Here is a 21,526-nt window from a genome sequence, read left to right as displayed (position 1 = left end):
GATCGGCTGTGTTGCTAAAACAGAGCAGATGCTTGCCTCCCCAGCTGAAAATGAATTCTGCCCTACATGACTAATCCTGGCAGCTGCCCAGGACCCCTCTTCTCCCTCCCTCCCTCCCCTGCTACATGGCCAGTCAGTGTGTAATCGGAAGAGATGCCTGAGGCTGGAGATTAGCAGCTCTCGAGAAATAATGGGCTCTGAACATCTGACTCTGTCCAGGTCTCTCCTGGGTTGTGGTCTGTCCACTGCTGGCTCTGAGCTGTCATTAGGAGCGACTCAGCCAAGCTGTGGACCAGAGGCAGGAGAACAGAAGTTAGATGGCTGGACTCTGAATGCTTGAAGAGAGTCTCCTCTGTAGCTGAAACCATCCTTGATATACCAGGCTAGCTGGAAAATCCACCTGGCAGTCTCTTTCCCCTACCCGCCTACTCCTCCTTCAGAAGTCCAATAGTGTAGGTTTAACTGTAGTGGCAAAGGATGAAAATAAATTAGTTCTTTTTTAGAACAACAATAATGTTCTTAACCTCTGGCTTCTACCTTATTGCTAACCTGTACTCTTTGTTCAAGGTAGTCAAGCTCCTCAGTGTTCCTCTAAGATGTTTCTTTTTCCCTGTTACTTGCTTATTTATTTATTTATTTATTTATTTAGTGAAGATCTGCCCTGAGCTAACATCTGCTGATCCTCCTCTCTCTCTCTCTCTTTTTTTTTTTTTTGCTGAGGAAGACGGGCCCTGGGCTAACATCCATGCCTGTCTTCCTCTACTTCATATGGGACACGGCCACAGCCTGGCTTGACAAGTGGTGCATCGGTACACGCCCGGGATCTGAACCGGCGAACCCCGGGCCACCACAGCGGAGCACATGCACTTAACCGCTTGTGCCATTGGGCCAGCCCTATTTATTTATTTTTATCATGGTAAAATATACAAAACATAAAATTTACCATGTTAACTATTTTTAAGTGCACAGTTCAGAGGCATAAAGTGCTTCCACATTGTTGTGCAACCATCGCCACCTTCCATCTCCAGAACTTTTTCATCTTCTGTGACTGAAACTCTACACCCATTGAACAATAACTCCCCATTCTCTCTTCCCCTGCAGCCCCTGGTAATTTCTGTTCTACTTCTGTCTCTGAGTTTGATTACTCTAGGTACTTCTCAGAAGTGGAATCATACAATCTTTGTCCTTTTGTGTCTGGCTTGTTTCAGTTATCACTATGGTAAGTTGTTTTATATTTAAGCCAATGAGAAGATAAGAAAGTTCTTGGGGGGGAAAGAATAGTGTCTTCTGTTTCTCCCCATAGCTGTGATGGGTGCAAGGTATCTAGATGTGCCAACCCTTAGCACAGTGCTGTTTTTAAGCTGGATCAAGCATCTCAGTGTCTCCACACCTTGGTGATAAATGCAGCTTCCTCATTCTTTGCCTGGAGTGGAACTCTGTCTGGCAGGCCTTCTCTCTCCTGCCCCCATCTCCTTACCAACTGCTCGACTCCTGCCCTCTGGTGGCAGGGAAAACTCTCCCCGTTTCCATGGTTTTGTATTGAAATTCTCCCTTCCACCCCAGAGCTTGTATGCAGTGTCCAGCAGCCACCTTGATGGTGAGTACTCCCTGTGTGCAAGGCCCTGACTTAGTGTTTGTGGGTGGGAGGAAGACAGGAACATGTGAGCTTTGAAAAGAGTAACGTATGCTACCTGTGTCTCAGCATATCCAAGCCCTCTAACATTTGTGGGGCCAGGAAGAGAGTATAGATGTGAGCATACATCTGTTTAAATATTAAAAGCATATTTTATCAAAATTATTTCAGTAAATCTGACATTTCTAGTTTTTGAAAATTAAAGCATTTAATACATTAAAAATAAAGTACCTGAGGGTCGGCCCCGTGGCCTAGTGGTTAAGTTCACGTGCTCTGCTTCAGCGGCCCGGGTTCATGGGTTTGGATCCCAGGCGCAGACCTACACCACTCATCAGCCATACTGTGGCAGTGGCCCACATATAAAGCAGAGGAAGATTGGCATAGATGTTAGCTCAGGGTGAATCTTCCTCAGCAAAAAAGATAAAAAATAAAAAGAATAAAGTATCTGCAACTCTACTGTTCAGTCTCCATCTAGTTGCACATGTAAAGAACCACTATCTTGCTTTAGGTATGTTATGCATTTACTGTGATATAAACAAATTTAAGAGTCATGTGAATTGTTCAGTATTGCCAAGTGTTCCTCATCTGTCCTGTTAAAATGATTGCAAACACTGTACTAATTTTTGAGCACCTCTGGAACCACATGAGAACATGTGGAGAAGTGAGGACTTGGACATTTAGCCTAACTGGGAAATGGTATTTCAGTATGTAGGAATTTTCTGTACATTTCTGCTATTTGAAAGGAAGGATTAACATGCTAATTTGTCTCCTTTTATCTAAGCATCTTTGCTGCCCAGTTCCTCCCCACACTCCAAAGTAGTAGCCTGCAGACCTTTGAGGCACCTGGACCCAGATGTCTTATTTCATGGATGTGGGGCAAGAGGTGTGCAGAAGCATTTCCTGGGGCCTGAAGTCGTTAGTCACAAGAATGTGTGTTGAGAGTTGCAGATCTCACGGTGTCAGCCCTGAACTCTGATCCCATGTGTACTTTAATAAGCATATATTTTGCATTTGTGATGTTGGAGCCCTTTAAGATGCCAGGCCCAGGGAAGAGCCCCTCTTGCTCAGGTGTAAGGATGGTACCAAATATATCAAGATATTATAGCGAGGAGATAGCAAACACGGGTCTTCATGTCAAGAAGCAACAGGCTCACAGAAGAACTAGGACTGTTGTCCTTGCACATTGGTGCGCTTAGACCCATACACCTTGAGAACACCTACAGAGCTCTTATAAACTCAGTGCAGCTTAAGAGCCAGCTGTGTCTACATCTGGCCAAACCGGAGCTAAGAGTATCTGGTAATACTCGTCTGGTACCAGTTAGGCTTCTTAGTGCAGGTGAGTTTGATTACTTCTTTTTTCTTTTTGTTTTACTGGTTAGTTCTGTTCTTATTTATTTTAATATTGATTTATGGGTCATCTAATTTTTATCTTTGTTTTGCTCTCAATTGCTCAATAATCCATGATTGAAACAGTATTACATTTTGTTGATTGGACGGCAAGAATAATGTGAAAAGATAATATTTATCATGTTTATATTGTATGGATGCAAAAAAAATGTTTCCTTAAAGTTATAAAATAACATTGTGTATAAATATCTATCTATTGATAATATTGTTACTAATGCAATCAGTTATCTAAAGTGGGTTTTTATTCTTTTATTAAAAATATTTTTTATTGTAAAATACACATGAGATAAAATTTACCATCTTCACCATTTTTAAGTATACAGTTCAGTGGCATTAAGTACATTCACATTATTGTGCAACCATCACCACCATCCATCTCCAGATGGATCTCGGTCTACTTATTTTCATCAGTCTGTTCCCCTGCTGTATTCATGATCTTTTCCATCGGTTAGGACATTTTGCCTGGCTGCTTCTGTTTAGGGATGGGTGAAGCATTGATTTTGCCCCATTAGGGACATTTGGCAATGTCTGGATACATTTTTGGTTGTCATGACTGAGGAGGGAGGTTTGCTACCGGCATCTAGTGAGTAGAGGGCAGGGATGCTGCTAAGCACCCTGTAATGCACAGGGCAGCCTCCTCTGCCATTCCCCCCGCACCCCCCCAAAGGAAAGAATTATCCAGTCCTAAATGAAAACAGTGCCATTGTTGAGAAACCCTGGTTTAATAAGCCCATAGAGGGTTTAATAAGCCCATTGCTGAAAGACACCAAGTTAAACACTAAACTGGGACTCCATGAGTCTAGCAGAATCTGTAAGCTGTGTTCCCTGCAATAAATTGAAATAAAAAGATTAACCTTGACTCCGTATTTTTATGCTGCTGTAATTTTGTTTCTAATTCAATGTTTTCATTTATGGCCTTTTAATTACTTGCATCACCATTCATTCATTAGTCATTCATTAAAAACAATTATTGAACAATTATTATGTGCCAGGGTCTGGTTATACAGCAGTGAAAATGGCGCCTCTGTACCTTTGTGGAGCATGCAGTCTAACTTATAATGAGTGTAATACATATACAAACATAGGGTTTAGAATATGACAAGTTCCAGGCCAAGAATCTTTAGAAGTCTATTAGAAACACAGTGGGATACTTGACTCTACCCCACCATGCCCTCTCTCTCCACTCCCCTCACCCCACACTCTCTTTGAAACACCCTTGGGCAACTACCTCTGAGTTTCATGCTGACTTCCCAAAGCAGGAACACTTACCATGGCAGAGATGATATCTGAATGTTCCACCGTGGTTCTCAGCCCCCGTGCGGTTAGGTGGGACCCTGTGGTTACTTTCATCCGGAGAGTTCTAGGTAGAGTTGATGGTATCACTTCCAGGCAGAAGCATGGAAGAGCTGGGGGTAGTTGGCCATGCTCTTCTCTTCCTCTGCATGGTGGCTGTGGGAGCAATGTGTTGATGTTGGAGTGACCTGTGGAGCTGAGCTTCCGTACCAGCCAGCCGTGGGCACCTATCACGAGTGAGAGAGAAACCTTTGTGGTATTAAGTCACTGAGATTTCAGGGTTAGTTTGTTACTTCCTCATAAGCTAACTGATCCTTCCCAACTAGAAAGTTTACATGATTCACAGAGTATTGTATTTTTCAAGTATTTAAGTACCTGCTCTGAGCTTAGGTCTGTGCTAAGTTGTAGGACGGGAAGAATAAGAAGGTTCTCTTTAAGAAGCACGATCTTTTTGGGGACTGGAGAAGATGGAGATAAGACTTTACACAGAACTATTACAGAATAAGACACAGCAGAACACTGATGCAATAAATATTTGCACTTTTTGTACTTATTTAGGACATAATGTAAAACAGCCTTTTAACCCGTATTAAATGCACCGAGAGCCACACACTTACTGCTACAGTGGGTATAAGTGGTTTAAGCTTTGAGGTCACCTGTTATCTGGGAATAGAGTTTCCTTCACTTTGTTTTCTCTGCAGGACAGCTTTCCTAATTTCACAAAAGAGAACATCCCTATATCCACTGACCTAAGCCAAATATTTTAGACCAATAAAGTTGGAAGGGCCCTTAAAGATTATTGGGACCAGTCCTCTCATCTTACAGTTAGGGCAACTGTGGTCCATGGAAGTGAGGTGATGAGCTCAAGGCCCCATAGCAGTTGAGTTCAGTGGTTCTCAACTTTGGCTGCACATTAGAAAGCCCAGGTGGCAGCCAGACTACTGAAATCAGAATTTGGGTGCAGGACAGCAGACTCTTTTTTTTAAAGCTCCCCATGGGATTCCAAGGTACAGGAGAAGTTGAGAGCCACTGCTTTAGTTGATGGCCAGGACTTGAATACAGGGTTTAAGTCCTAGTTGGGTGCCATTTCCACTAGAGTATGACATGTGTGGCTCCTGAGGGTCAACATCAACCCCTTGCCAGCTGGTAACCCTATTTTTACTAGCTTATTTTTCTCTAGATCTTCTGGTTCTATGGGCAGATAAAGTAGGAGAAAGAAGTTGGCTTTCTTTATCTACCATATATGCTTATTACTAGCTCCAAATCTTTGTGTTGGGAGTTGTCATTCAAAGAGGTTTTTATTGTATTCTCTTGCTGTAGTTCCATGTACATGGACACAAATTGAGGCAAGGGAGAGGTCATGAATAAACCAGATGTTCTATTCAGCTAATATTTTTTGAACACCTACAAAGTATTATTAAAATCATAGACCCACAGAGTTTAGAGCAATCTAGACGAATGCTCTCCAGTAGAACATTGTCCTACAGTAGAATGTTCTCTATCTGTATTGTCCAGTGTGGTAATTACTGGCCACATGTGATTATTGGGCCCGTGAAATCTGGCTAGTGTGACTGGGAAAGTGAAGTTTTAATTGTATTTAACTTGAATTCAAATAGCCACGTATGCTCCTCTATTGGAGAGCGCAGGTATAGACCAACCCCCTACCCTGTTCCTCCCTCTATAGTCTCAAGTGTTGCCTAGTCCTATATGCTAGGTGGACACCAATTGGAGGCCTTCATCTGTTCCTGGTCTCAAGGGGGAGGCCAAGGTCCATTCCAGGTGGATGACTGAGTGTTAATTTTGTGATGGCTGTTAATATTCAGCCTCTTCTTCATCTCCAAAGGCCGTTGATTATGTAGTGAAGTCTTCTGAGCCAGAAAGTTCATGGTCCCTGATCACCTCATAAACACTTAGATTTGAAATAAGACCATGTTAGCTGTAAATGTTTGACACTAGCAGCAGTGTTAGAATCAAATTCCTGTTAAAGAAAAAAAATCTGTTCTTAAGCCTGTCATTCTCTCCTTCCCTCGGGATGTGCACACACCAAGAAATCTGTGGCTTTGAATGCTGACCTTGCAGCCCTTACCTCTTTTCTGCTGCTCTGGGCATTTTTATTCCTTATCAATTTTACTGTAACCGGTACCACTGGCTTATTTGTGGACCGTGTTTTCACAAAATTGCATATGTGTTTCCCTCCTTGTGCTTGGGGGATTTTGAGGGGAGGTTCATTTGAGAATAGATGGAATGCCAGCACTTCTGCCTCAGGGTTTAAAGACACTGGGCTCAGGTCCCAGCTTTCTAATCTGAAAAATGAGGGGTTGGCTAGGGGAGCTCTGCGGTTCTGCAATTGGCTTTTGGCTGTGCTGCTTACCGAGGTGAGGTGGAGAGCCAGGTGGGAGATGCTCCTGGCAGGGAGGGACTTCTCCATTGGGAGGTCTTCAGAAAGGCTCCGGAGGGAGGTCTGGTGAGAGTCTCGGTTATACCACTAACTCAGCTGGGGATAAGGGGGGCTATCAACTGTTAGAATTTAGTGAAATAAAAATCAGCTGTCAACACTGCATTTCCCTTGTTTCCTACCTTTTGGAAATTTTGTCTGCATCTTCTTCATGATAGTCAGTTGTCTGCTGGTCTCCTGTGTGGAGAAAGTTTGATATAAAAAGAGCTTTTCACAGAAAGAAAAAGAGCCTTGATTAATATATAAAAAGAAAAACCAACAACCGGAAACCGTACAAAGAAGAAAATCTCACTAACATAGATAACCATTGATATTTTGTGGGGATGTTATTCCAGACAGACTTGAATATACAGTTTTAAATAAATGGGTTCCTGTTATAGATTTCATTCTGTAACATGCCTTTTCTTAGATTCAGCAGAATGCTGTGGGTAGCTGCCTGACCGTAAATATGGGTCTACATCATGTTTTACTTTCATATTTATAGCTTCGGTGAGTCGATATCTTTGCTCATTTGTAAGATTGTCTCCTAAGACTAAGGAAGAGTATATTCGTGAAGAATTCTGACTGGGTGTTACCAGCTGCCCTCTAGAAAGGTTAAATCAATCTGAACTCACAAGCAGTGGACCTGTTTGTGCACACCCTTCCTAGTTAGAATCTTCTCAGTTTTTATACCTTTGCTTATCTGCTGGATGATATTAGTGCTAATAATCTTTTATTTGCATCTCTTTGGTTTATGGTCAAGTTGAATATTTTTTCGTATGTTCATTTGTAGTTCTTGTTTTGTGACTTGTACTGTGTGCACAATTTTCTATTGGGATGTTGGTTTTCTTTTTGATTTCTTAATTCTTTGGATATTAAGATTATTATTTCTGTTATATAATGCAGAATCACTGTCTCCTTTTGCCATTTTACTCTGCATATGGTGGTTTTATGATGGGTTTAAGATTCTGTAGTATAGTCAAATTAATGAACACTTTCCTACGTTGTTCTGGCTTTTGCATCGTCCTTTAAAAGTGTTTCCTTCCAAAATTTTTACAAATATTTGCCCATATTTTCTTAGTGGTTTTGTTTTTTCTTGTTTCAATTCTCATGTTTGTTCCATCCAAAATTTATTTTGGTGTGAGGGAGTGAGAGTAGAACACAGGTCTAATATTTTTCCTAAATGGTTGCTAGTGTATCTACCACTATTATTTGAAAAGTTCCTTTTAACCATTTATTTGTAGTTTTAACATTATCATGAACAAGTTTTCCATATTTGCTTGCATTTATTTCTGGAACTGCTATTACATTTCATTTATCTACCTATTTTACCACTATTACCATAGTACTTTAATTGCTGGCTTTAATAATATACCTTAAGATCTGGCAGTACAGGTCCCTCTGAAAGTGGGACAAGTGAGGGCATTGATATTTACATTCTCTTAAAAATTGACTGTTATCCCGGTGAATTGAGGCTATGTCCATAAAATTTCCTGAAAGCCTTGTGTAGAATGATAATTCTTAAGTTATGATCCATGGGCCGCCTATATCAGAACTACTTGGGAATGGTTTTAAAATTTCGGATTCCTGGGCTCCACCCAGAGCTCCTGAAACATAAATTGTGTTTGGAAAACTGTTTTTACAAGCTCTCAGATAATTCTTAAGAACATCATAAAAAACTTAACAGTCAGATAAAATATGGTAAGCTGCAGCCAAGTTCTTCCTGTTTAAATGTTAAAAAACACCACTACCATCTTTTTATTTTATTTATTTATTTATTTTTTTGTGAGGAAGATCAGCCCTGAGCTAACATCCGTGCCAATCCTCCTCTTTTTGCTGAGGAAGACCAACCCTGAGCTAACATCTATTGCCAATCCTACTCCTTTTTTTTTTTTTTTTCCCTTTTTCTCCCCAAAGCCCCAGTAGATAGTTGTATGTCGTAGTTGCACATCCTTCTAGTTGCTGTATGTGGGCCGCCGCTTCAGTGTGGCCAGAGAAGCGGTGCATTGGTGCACATCCGGGATCAGGATCCGAACCTGGGCCACCAGTAGCGGAATGTGCGCACTTAACTGCTAAGCCACGGGGCTGGTCCTGTACCATCTTTTTATAAATTACACGTATATGTGTATGTCATACATGTCAGTCATACGTGTATCCTGTCAATAAACATTTTTGAGTACTTATATAGTCCAAGTGCTATGCTAAGGATATAAGGATAATACCTTGTGTTTGAGATTTGACCTTAAGATGTATAATCATACTCCCTAATTACACATATATATCTCAAGCTCTTAGTGGACTTTAGGTCAAAGTAAAATTATTGCCCTTGAGTAGCTTGCATTTAGGTTGTGAAAAAATATATGTGCAACTTGAGAGCACTTATGGAGGGTAGTTCATTAGTTTCAAGATCATCCAAGTAAAAAGTGAGTGTGTTGGTTGGTGGGAGAGTAAAGAAACACCCGCATTGAATGGGGCCTGTCAAGGAAGGTTTCTTAGATGGGGAAAAGAGCAGTACCCCTATCGCTACTGGAATTAAAGACTAAGTATTTAATTAGTCTAAGTAAGTATTTTTCTCATTGAGAAGCAGTAGGGCACTTTATTAAATCTAGTTGTGCTTCCTGAACTTCTCATGTCTTTTACCTTGACACACTGAGATTATCTTATCAGCGAATTTTCCACCTGTGCTAGTCTCTTATGGCAGCACAGGTATTTTATTCAATTTGCCTTTCCTTAGAACAAGGTATTTATCTTCGTCACTTATGATCATGTTAGGATAGTAATCCTAGCCAACAAGACAGGACATTGAATACAGGCTAACTGACTCATAACTCTGCCTTTTTGTGTCTGTTACTTGTATTTCTTTAGATTCTGCAATACCCCGTTGATGTCCAAAGCAACCAGCTGCCATTCTTGCGGAATCCGGATATCCTGGTGGGAGAAAATGACCTAACTGCCCTTAGCTATCTACATGAGCCTGCAGTTCTGCATAATTTAAAGGTCCGTTTCCTGGAGTCAAACCACATCTACACTTACTGTGGTAAGTGGGGAGCATCTACTGGCTACATTGTTTGAAAGTGCTTACAATCTTTAGACTTTATGTGTTAAGCTCCACTGGTTAAGAATCCTGCTTTCACTCTCGTTTTTAAGTACCTCTCATCTGAGACCCTTGAAAGGTATGCAGTCAGTGAATGTGACTTAATAAGGCTGCCCTACATCTCTGGGATGATTGGTGATAATTACAGCTCAACCAGGGAAGAAATAGGCCACATTATGCGGCGTGACTGGCTTAGGCACAGTGCTGGAGTCAGTAGGAGAGCAGTAAATACATCCCGTGTCCTAGCTCGGGTGTCAGCTCTCACCACTGAGCACGCTCCTGTCAGTGTATACCTGGCTCAGTTTTGTTTTCTGCTTGGGAATGAGCTGCCTTTCTCTCTGACTCTCTCACTTGCCCATGTACAAACACGGTGCATGATGAATATTTGTCGAATTCATGAGCAGAAACCATGATATAAATGCTTTAAACACGAAGTCCTGAAATTCTCTCATATTAGTTTTCTTGAAATTTCTCAATTTCTCACATTCCAAATTTTGGTTTCTTTTTTTTTTAGAGTATTGCTAAGTGGTATGGTGAAAACAAGAACCCGATAAACTATTTGAAGGGCAAACCATTTTAGGATCTGGTTGAGGGAGAAGTCAGGCCGAGGGCTCCTTTGTGGGGGCTGTCCGGTTGTGTATCAGAGCCTTGGTCTTGTCCGTGATCAGCAGTGAGGCCTCAGGTTGGGGTTCTTCTCCCTGTGATGTTCCACTTTGGTTTGGAATTGATCGGTTGGCTACTAAGTTAGGGTGAGCTCTTCTGCCAGATTCCGGGAGTCACGAAGAGCATGGTGACTTCAGTGCTTGGCAAGTAGTTTCCTAAAAGCTCCTTCAACTGCTAGAGGGAGTTTTATTTGAAAGAAACCATCAATTATCAGAGCCTTCAATAGGTTTTTTTTTTTCCCAACAAGATTTTTTAAAAATCTCCCAAAGGAGGAAGGGATGAATGACCATCAGCTTCACTTTTTAAAGTCATCTCCTCTAAGAGAGGTCCTGGTGTGTGTACATATTTATCCCAGTGCACCGTGGCTCCTCCAGCATCAGCTGCTCGGGGTGACTGATGGAGCACAGAATTCTACGTCATCAAGAAACACTCTCGTTTCTGCTCTGGAGGGGGCTGAGACATTTTAGGGAAATGTGTGACCTCAGAGTATAATATCAAAATTTGAATTAAATGCTATGTGAGTATTAGGGTTTTATGAAACTCTACTAACCAGTAGAACATGTGAGGCTGTTTTTATGAGAGTTTTCCAAGTCATTAGCTTTGTTAAGTGGAACTTATCAGAGTTCTGGGCCTGATTTTTCAGTCCACGATGTCTTTTCAGGCAGACTCGTGTCTCAAGAGGACTTGTTAGGAGTCTTTTTCCTGCCTTTTCCCTTTCGCCTTTACTTGGAATAATCTGGTTTATTACATTTCAGTTTTCCTGTCTCTCTCTCTCTCTTTGGTATTTTTTTCCCCTCTTAAATTGACTTTACTTTTTAAAGCAATTTTAGGTTCACAGCAAAATTGAGTGGAGGGTAGAGAGATTTCCCATACACCCCAATCCCCCGCACGGGCACAGCCTCCCCCACTATCAACATTCTGCTCAAGAATGGTACATTTGTTATGATTGATGAGCCCATAATGACTCCTCAGTGTCACCCAAAGTCCATAGTTTACATTAAGGTTCACTTTTGGTGGTGCACATTCTATGGGTTTGGACAAATGTGTAATGATATGTATCCACCATTATGATATCATAACAGTAGTTTCAGAGCCCTGAAAGTCATCTGTGCTCTGCCTATTCATCCCTCTCTCCCCACTAGCCCCTGGCAACCACCGCTCTTTTATACTGTCTCCATAATTTTGCCTTTTGTAGAGTGTCATATGGTTGGAATCACAGTACGTAGCCTTTTCAGATTGGCTTCTTCCACTTAGTAATATGCATTTAAGGTTCCTCTGTGTCTATTCATATTTTGATAAATCATTTCTTTATAACACCAATATTCCATTTTCTAGACGTATCAGTTTATTTATCCATTCACCTACTGAAGGACATCTTAGTTTTTTCTAAGTTTTGGCAGTTGTGACTAAAGCTGCTATAAACACCTGTGTGCAGGTTTTTGTGTGGATGTTTTCAACTGCTTTGGATAAATACCAAGGAGTGTGAATGCTGGATCATATGGTAAGAGTATGTTTAGTTTTGTAAGAAATTGCCAAAGTGGCTGTACCATTTTGCATTCCCAGCAGCAATGAAGGAGAGTTTCCATTGCTCCATATCCTTGCCAGCATTTGGTGTTGGCAGTGTTCTGGATTTTGGCCCTTCTGATAGGTGTGTAGTGGTATCTCATTGGTGTGTTAATTTGCATTTCCCTAATGATAGATGATGTGGAGCATCTTTTCAGATGTTCATTTGCCATCTGTCTGTCGTCTTTGGTGAGGTGTCCGTTTAGGTCTTTTGCCCATTTTTTAATTGGGTGGTTCATTTCCTCATTGTTGAGTTTTAAGAGTTCTTTGTATATTTTGGCTAATAGTCCTTTATCAGATGTGTTCTTTGCAAATACTTCTCCCAGTCTGTGGTTTGTCTTCTCATTCTCTTGACCACGTCACTTTTCAAACACCAGGAGGGAACACAATGTAGGAGATCTCCCATCTTGGCAATGACCCTTTCCTTTCCTGCCTCCTCTTCCCCAAGTGACTGGAAAAGCTAATATTTTTTGTACCCCCATCAGTGGTTCTCTTGAGATCCAGAATATGCTCTTATGTGAAAGAAAAAGGCATGAATTTCCATCTTGTCTTGAAGACTGAATTTGTATTTTGTTCTCCTTTCACGTTCTCAAATATCAGTTTACCTTGGCCTCATAAAAGATCTGAAAGGTTAGAGGGTTTTCTAATGCTTCATTCAATGTATTTGTTGAGTCCATCATTGCAATGTATCGTCTTGGGGAGACAAGATGAAAACAAATAGTGAAGTGAAAGATAATACATGATATAATGTGATATGAGATAATAAAAAATAGCCAACACTCAGTGCTTACTATGCAACGTGCTGGTCTAAATGTTCTCTCTCTCTATTAATCATTTTATCCTCAGGATAAACAGGTAAATGCAATTATTATCCCCATTTTACAATCCAGGAAACTGAGGCACTCAGAGGTTAAGTAATTTTCTAAAGTCATACAGTTAATAATTGGCTGAGCCAAGATTTGACCTTAAGATGTGTAAATCATACTCCTTGTCCACAAATTGTTTGTATTTTAATTAAGATAACCCATACACCAATGAAAAATTAATCGTCCCTTTCCTAGATTTTAATTAAGATAGGTTTTTAAGCCTCTCTAACACCCATGGTAGAGTTATGCATCCCCTTCTTTCTGATCCTGCAACACTTTGCACATACCTATTTTGTGAATTCAGTTTTTGCATGTGTGTGTGTATGTGCTTTTTCCATGCTCTGGGGTATTTGGAGGCCTGGCCTGTCATTCTTTTCTCCACCAGGGCCTAGCACAGTGCCTGGTAAACACACAGATATGTCTTGATTTGGTTGAGTGATTCGTTAAGACTCGTTCTATTACTCTCTCATTCTTTTTAGTTTTGATGGTATGAACAGGGGATTTAAAAACTGATGCCAGGTGGCCATCGTGCTATCAGAATCTGACTACATTGTCTGTTTGCAGGTATCGTGCTTGTTGCCATTAATCCTTATGAACAGTTGCCAATCTATGGACAAGATGTCATCTATGCCTACAGTGGCCAAAACATGGGGGATATGGACCCCCACATCTTTGCCGTGGCAGAAGAAGCCTACAAGCAGATGGCCAGGTAAGAATAACCTCAGCCCAGAGGTCCTCCTGGGTCGCCAGGAGGCAGAAAGGGGAGTGTCTACCTTCCTTCGCTGCTTTTGCTCAGTGGTGGAGTGGTGATTCTAGGATTGAGGAAACATCTTGGAAACAAAACCAGCTCAGGTTCCCTTTCTTGCCACATTTCCTTATTTCTTCGTCTTATTCTTGTGAACCTGAACCTAAGCCTGGAGAGCAGTGGCTCCTTAGACTTAGTTTGTTTCTCAAGCAATGAAATAAGTGCCTAGCATTTCATCTCTCCTTGACTTCCTTTTGGCCCTCTTTCCTCCCCTCCCAGTGTAATGAGTCCATTTTATAGCATGACCATTCATTTTACAGATCTCACTGAAGGCTCCCTTTTGAAGGAACCAGGATTCCTTGACAGCTTCTTGTGATGCCAAGCATTTGGGGCAGAAACAGAAATTTCAAATTAGCGGTCATACATGGTGGTTTTGGATTTTTAGCCTGGAAGTTGGAGTTCTGTTTAGGCACCTAAGTAGATCTTCTCACTTTTGTTCTTTTTCTAGCTCTGAAAGATAGGTACAGGTCTGTTTGATCAGGACATGGGCTGGGTGATTGTATTTGTCAGTGTTCTCCAGGGAAACAGAACCAATAGCGGGAGAGAGAGAGTGTGTGTGTATTGGGGAGGAGGGAGGTTATTTTAAGGAATTGCCTCATGCAGTTGTAGAGGCTTGGCAAGTCCAAGTCTCTAGGGTAGACTGGCAGACTGGAGCCCCACAGAAGAGTTGGTGTTGCATTTCAAGTCTGAAGGCAGTCGGCTGTTGTAATTCTCTCTTCTTTGGGGGAGATCAATTTTTTTCCCTCTTAGAGCCTTCAACTGATTAGTTGAGGCCCACCCACATTATGAAGAGTAATCTGCTTTACTCACAGTCTAACAACTTAATATTAATCTCGTCTAAAAAATACCTTCACCAGCAGTATCTTGACTAGTGTTTGACCACATGTCTGGGTACTGTGGCCTAGCCAGGTTACACACAAAATTCATCATCACAGTGATGGTCTTGAACTATTCAGGCATAATGTAGGGAAAGATAGTTTTACCAAAGTTTTGGTGGACATGTATATTTGTGTTAACACTAAAATGCTGGATCCTTTGAGCAAAATCTTTCTTGCCACCTCTAGAGAACATCTTATGGAGCTAGCAGCAAATGTAGGAAAGTCCATTTTGGGGAGGAGGCTACTTAGGCTACTTGAGTGAGAGGAGAATCCTGTTGAAGGTGGTCTGTGCTTCAGTGGGTTTCAGAGTATAATTTTCAGCCCAATGCAAGTTTCCACGAGGGAAGGCTGTTTTGTAGGCTTCCTTACTGATTTATAATGTTTTATCACTGGTTGTGGAGATCAGTTTATAAAAAGTCTGCTTTCTTATAGATGTGCGATGACCATATTCAAAATAAGCAGTGATTGGAGAACTGAGCAATTTAATAAATAGAATGATCGATAACCATTTTATTTCTATGGAGCTAAAATAGTTGCAACCTTTGACCTCTCTAATGCCTTAAGAAAGACCACATACTATATTAATGTGCTTCAGGGCTTGACCAGGAATCACTTAGCTTGGTAACTTACTGATGCAGACCTCCTAAGTGAAAGTGTGGTTCAAGGTCAGATCATATGGAGAGAAGAATGAGTTTCAGTGTGTTACAGCACACAGCCCTGTATTACTATTGAAGGTCAAGTGTATGGCGTCGTGGATCTGAGGCTTTCATGCCTTGGGAGAATCTCTGAAGTTGAGTCTTCATTTGCTTCGTGTGAAGATGACTATCCTTCCTTCCTTTGGAGGATGATTTCTTGATGGTTCTAAAATGGAAGGTGAGTGTGGCTTGGTTCTGGTGATTTTCTACCATGGTAAAAGTTCTGGCAGCTCTATAAGACTTATCCTGTCATGGATAACCTTGATATTTGATTGTTTTTCATTCCATTGTCCTCTCTTAGCCAGTTGTACTTAGGTGTATCAGAAATTACTGTTCTTTATCAAAGACTTGTTCAGTCTCCTCTATAGCTTTGAGAATCTTCTAGCCTTCAGCTTGATGCACACCATAGATCCTCTTGCCTAGATGCCTCCATTCTTCCCTTCCATGCCTGCAGCTGGGTTCATGATTTTTCTGCACTTGGATTGTTTCACTTGTTTGGGTCTTTGTTCACATCCATCAAATGGAAGGGAATGTGGGTGTCCAGGATGGTGGTAATACGATCTTGCCTAGGGTAACGCACTTGAGAATTAAGGAGTGTGGATGTTCAAGTTGGACCAGGAATTGCTTCCTTAAGAGTTTTCTTTAAGGTTTTAAGGTTTATACTCACTTTACCCACTCAGTCCCAGGGTGTAGCCAATTAATTTTGCTGAAATTCTTGTGCAGTTTTTGCTCATGAACGTGCATTAGAAGTATAAGACCAGCACATGTGGCCACAGGAGAGATCTATTTTTGAATGTTCTGTTGTCAGCAGCTCAGGGTTTCTGTTATTGATCTGAGAGATACATTAGAAACCCCAGCAGAATCTTTGTTGTGCAGGGAAAGAAGAGACCCACTGGTCAGATGCAGGGAAGGTTTTTGCTGTGTTTCCAGTATGGGCCTTCGCAGTCAACTTTGAATGCTAGAACACATTCATCTAACAATACTTGCTGACTGTGTGTTGTGCTTTCCCTGACTCATCAGTAGTTGTTGAAATAATTGTTATGTAGTTCAAGTGGCCATGGCCTCACACCGTCTGCTTTCAATCTGAGCCTCTGTAACAGCTGGGCAAAATGAAGGGGGTTAGAAACTAAAGTTAATCACTTCCAGTATTTGGAGACTATGAGTCAGTTGGGCCTTGGACTCGGCAATTCTTTCCCTTAATTCACTGAGGACTGGATTTTCTTTCTTGATGTTGCTCATGGGGGGACTCTCCAATTCTTGATGCTTTGAGTGGGTGAGGGGACTTGGTCAAAGCTTGAAGGAAGAAACATAGACCTTCATTCCTATCCTGAGAGTTCTCGCAGAGTCCTGTTGTGCGGGAGGAAAGGAAGAGGAGGCACAGTAAGAGAAGAGGATTGGTTCACTATCGCTATCCCTGTTGAATTCACCAAGTCTAGACTTGAGAGTAAATGGAGATCACAGTGAAGAAAAAGAATCTTAAAGTAGTGTAAAACATCAAATTCAGGAATTCTGTGCTCTGCATAAGAACCTGTAGTTCTGTGAGAAAGGGGACTGACCTCCATTGCTTGCTTCTTTTCCTCTGCCCCTCTCTCCCAGTCCAAGATCCAGAATGCCCTCTCCCTTATTTTTACCTGCCTCAACTACAGCCTCAGCTCCTACTTTAAATCGAAGTATCAGTTGTTTGATAGGCTCCCTACTGAATGAACACTAAGACATGTAAGACCTTTCCCTACTTCTTAAGGAGCTCCCAGTCTGGTTGGAGAGAGAAGACTAAATAGGTCAAAAAGCCTATAACTGCAGGAAGTATAAATAGAAGCCATGCAGGGGGTCATTTGAGATGTGACTGTCACAAATGGTCCAAGAAAACTGCAGGATTTAAGCTGGATCTTGATGAATTGGTAGGATAAAGAGAGTGAGAAGAAGGCATCTAGGTGGGTGGAATAGAGTGATCATAACCTCAGAAGTGGAGCATCAAAAGGTGTGGTCACAAAACTACAATAACATACAGTTCATACCCAGTAGGATGTCTATAATTTGAAATACATAATAAGTGTTGGCAAGGATGTGGAGAAATTAGCATCCTCAGACACCACTAGTGGGAATGTAAAACGGTGCAGCCACTTTGGAAAATAGTCTGGCAGTTCTTTCAAGAGTTAAACATAGTTACCACATGACTACTCTTAGGTGCATTCCAGTCTTAGATATATACCCAAGAGAGATGAAAACATACATTCACACAAAAAATTATACACAAATATTTATAGTAGCATTATTCATAATCCAAAAGGTAAAAACAACCTAAATATCCGTCAACTGAAGGGATAAACGAAATGCGATATAGCTATACAATGGAATATCATTTGGCCGTAAAAAGGAAGAAAGTATTGATACATACTACAACATGGATGAACCTTGAAAACATAATGCTAAGTGAAAGAAGCCAGACACAAAAGACCACATGTTGTATGATTCCGTTTATGCGAGATGTCCAGAATAGACAAATTGAGACAGAAAGGAGATTAGTGGTTGCCTAGGGCTGGAGGTTTGAGGTGAAATGGTTAGTGATTGTTAATGGGTATGGTTGTTTTGGGGGTGGATGGGACGGGGTGGGGCGAGTGGATGATGAAAATGTTCTAAAACTGATTGTGGTGATGCACAACTCTGCAAATGTACTAAAAACCATTGAATTCTACACTTTAAATGGCTATTTAATTCACAATTCTGTGAATTATGTATTCTATACTTTAAATGGGTATTTAATTCACAATTCTGTGAAATATGTATCTCAAAAAAGGTATTGTAAACAAGAGGCATCATCAGGGACCAGCACCCAGGAGAGTTTACCCTGTGTGGCGAGTGGTCTGTAGCGGGGGTCGTGGACTATACAGTTAGGGTGGGGCCAGACTGTAGAGGCCTGTGAAGAGGGGGTGAACTTTGGGAGAAAAGTATGTTCTATTAACAAGAGGGTACAAAGACGGTCAAATGAGTTTGGGAAACCCTGGATTAATCAAGTGAAACTTCTTCCTTTAAAGCAGGGCATCTCAGAGTGGTTATGTTGACATGCATCCTGAGTCTCCAAGATGGTGATGCATTACGCTGGGTTTGCAAATCATATTTAGACACAGAACTGTTTTCAATGATCACCTCAAGGGACTAACGTTCTTTGCAACTATCTTTGGGAATTGCTGGCCTAGAGCAACAGAGACATTTTAGAGCTTGTTAGGTAAGGAGATAATATGATACAAGGGATGTTCAAAGAAAAATTTTTCTGATGGGCCCTATTTCATAATGATCTTTTCCTTCTCCATATTCTTGTACCATTTCCAAGGATGAGAACACCTTGTTGTGAGAAGCTTAGATTCTTGTGGAAGTATCTTGCCTATTGTAAACAACCGGGATACAGTGGATGAGAAGAAGTTATCAAGTGTGGGACTCTGGCACAGTTTGATGATCTGTTTCTTGTGGCACCAGCACTTCACCCTAGGACGTATGATTGGTCTTCAAGGAAGAATATAGAGGGGCCGGCCCCGTGGCTTAGCGGTTAGGTGCGCGCACTCCGCTACTGGCGGCCCGGGTTCAGATCCTGGGTGCGCACCGACGCACTGCTTCTCTGGCCATGCTGAGGCTGCGTCCCACATACAGCAACTAGAAGGATGTGCAACTATGACATACAACTATCTACTGGGGCTTTGGGGGAAAAAAGAAGGAGGAGGATTGGCAATAGATGTTAGCTCAGAGCCGGTCTTCCTCAGCAAAAAGAGGAGGATTAGCACAGATGTTAGCTCAGGGCTAATCTTCCTCACCAAAAAAAAAAAAAAAAAAAAGAAAGAGAAAGAAGAATATAGAGACTAAGGTCATGAAAATGGTAAATCGGAGAAGCTGGAATTCAGGCCCAGTATGTTTTCCCTGCATTAGTGGAGAAGCCAGTCTACCTGCTTCAGTGGTGCCTATTGACTGGCTCAGGCAGTCTTCCCAGGACAGAGCAGACTCTGGTCCTCACGGCATCATGAGACCAAAGCATAGACCTTTTCCTTTAATGGGTCACAAGTGTCTGAGATTCCACAGTGAGACTAGAATTTTGGTGCATTTTCTAGCTTTGCTGGTGGGAGTGGGCCATCTTATTGGGCTGGCCAAGTCTGGTCCCTTTTTCAAGCTGTTCGTGTTGTTTTTCTGAAAGAGTGGGGACACATCAAAGCAAATGTATTTGCCCAGGTAGCCAAGGTAATTGAGCACTCACATTTCCATCTGTCTTTGCTGTGTTGCCAAGCTGTGACTAATAGTGAAAGATGGGACTGCCATTGCCTGGGAGCCCGGGGAGGGAGTACAGCTAGGTACACCTTGGTGGGTGACTGAAACACACCCTTGCGGGTGGGAGCATTCCCGGAAATGGGGAGGAGCTCCCTGAGAGTGAATGCCTCCGCTCACTGGGCGGGGAGGCAGGGGGATCTAATTCATAAACCCTGGTTGGGCTCTTGGGGGAGGATATCTTGCTGGATTTGAGTCCCCACAAGTGTGAAGGGTTTGGAGAGAATTTGAAGGCCTTCCAGGGGAGCAGTATGGAAATGAGTTCCATAGTGAAAAAGGTACCTACCCCATAAAAAAAAAATTAGAAGTGTTTCACTTTGGTAAACAGGAAGAAGAGATTTTAAGGATGATGGTATGAGTGGAAGTGAGAGGCTGTCCTCTATTGCCGGTGACAACCAAAAGCAACCACCTTGGCTCTTGTTAGGACAATGAGAAAAATTCCTGATTGTAGAAATGTGTTGAAGAAGGGCGAGGAGATGAGGGAGCTCTGCATTTTCTGTTTTTGAGGTCAAAAATAAAAAATAGAATTGACACCTTTATCTTCCTAGTCCTTGGGGTGAAATACTCTGGGGTACTTGAGAATGGGTAGAGGACTTTTCAGGATCTCTTAGGCTGCAGACTCTGGAATTTGGATCTTTGAGAAAGTAATTTTTAAAAGGAATTATACATAAGTGACCTAAATCCATACTTTGCTTTGAGATTAAGTTTTAGCTAGGATGATGTCAGTTTCTTCCTTACTTTTTGGGGTAAGGCGGTTTGTTATTTTGGGTCGTTGTACAGTTTGGGGCAAGTTTGGGAGGTGAAGTACTTGCTGATTGAACCTCATGTATTCAATGAAAGAACATCATGGTACTGATGAGAGCAGAGCCAGGTTTTGTTTCTCTGTAAGTTGTTTGCTGTGCAAGAGTGTCTGGGCGTCTGTCCCTGGTAGTGTTGTGTTGCTCACCTACTGTGTGTTGTGGACAAACCCTTTGGCCCCTGTGGTTCTCAGTGTCCTCACTCTTTAAGGAGAATATTGGCCCAGCCTCAGAGAGAGACTTGGACTCAGTGAGAAGTCATGAGGAACCTCTGAAAGCTGTTGAGCACTGCAAAAATTTGGAGTGTGGATGTTAAAGCTGACAGCTTCATTGACTGTTGTTGAATACAACAAATGATGGAATCACTGAGGAGGTCAGTAATTAGGGAGCAATGACTTGCTGAATTTTCACAGTAAAATCTGAAACCATGACTTCACTTAACCTTGATTTTTTTGGATGAAGTTTTGTTTTCCTTCCCACTCGTTATGATTTCATGTTGGGGCTAGTCAGGACCAGGTTGCTTTAGGACAAGTATAGGAGATGCTCAAGATGTCTGAACACAGCAACGACTTTTGATTTCTTCTTGGGCATTATCTTATATTTCTAGAACATGCTCTGAACAGTTCCCCTTTATTCAGATTCTTCCTGGGATGCTCTCTTCACTGTGCTGTTCACCTGAACCTTCTCTTCCCTGCTCATCTCCATCTCCTCTTCCAGCCCCTCTTGCCCAGCCATGCCTGTGTACCCCCGTCTCCCTCCCCAAGGGATGCCACCGCACTGAGGTCTGTAGCATCATCTTGATCCTTTATGATCTTTTAGATGATATCATTCTTTATATTTCTACCTATCGTGTTTGAAATTCTAGTTTTATCATTTAAATTTCTGGGTGTAGGGGAAAGTTATTGAAGTGTGCAGTGAATGTGGCTAATGACATCTCTATGTTAAAAGAAAGCGATAGTAAGTGTATATTGTCATCGCCTTTTAAAGTTGTGAATTTAGAAAAGAATAGGACTGGACCATTTCATTTGTCTAACTTTTAGGACCTGCAGAGGTCATGAATGTTGTTAATAGTTGCTTATCTGCAGTGTACCTA

The 21,526-nt window shown here is 41.7% G+C and overlaps 1 protein-coding gene across 2 annotated transcripts in view; it reads left to right on the top strand.

The window, feature by feature from the left end:
* Positions 1 to 21,526, top strand: part of MYO5B (myosin VB) — a 344,347-nt gene that overhangs the window by 138,874 nt on the left and 183,947 nt on the right. For both annotated transcript variants that reach the window (XM_087439196.1, XM_014781411.2), the window contains exons 3-4: positions 9,633 to 9,804; positions 13,518 to 13,662. In XM_087439196.1, the coding sequence (XP_087295322.1) occupies positions 9,633 to 9,804; positions 13,518 to 13,662 (317 nt within the window). The remainder of the gene's footprint in view (positions 1 to 9,632; positions 9,805 to 13,517; positions 13,663 to 21,526) is intronic.

Source organism: Ceratotherium simum, chromosome 14, assembly GCF_057802395.1.
Source record: "Ceratotherium simum simum isolate JZ-2026a chromosome 14, ASM5780239v1, whole genome shotgun sequence".
In the NCBI taxonomy this organism is placed as follows: Eukaryota; Metazoa; Chordata; class Mammalia; order Perissodactyla; family Rhinocerotidae; genus Ceratotherium; species Ceratotherium simum.
Note: the sequence above shows the minus strand (reverse complement) of the source record. Positions and strands in the feature narration are given on the sequence as shown.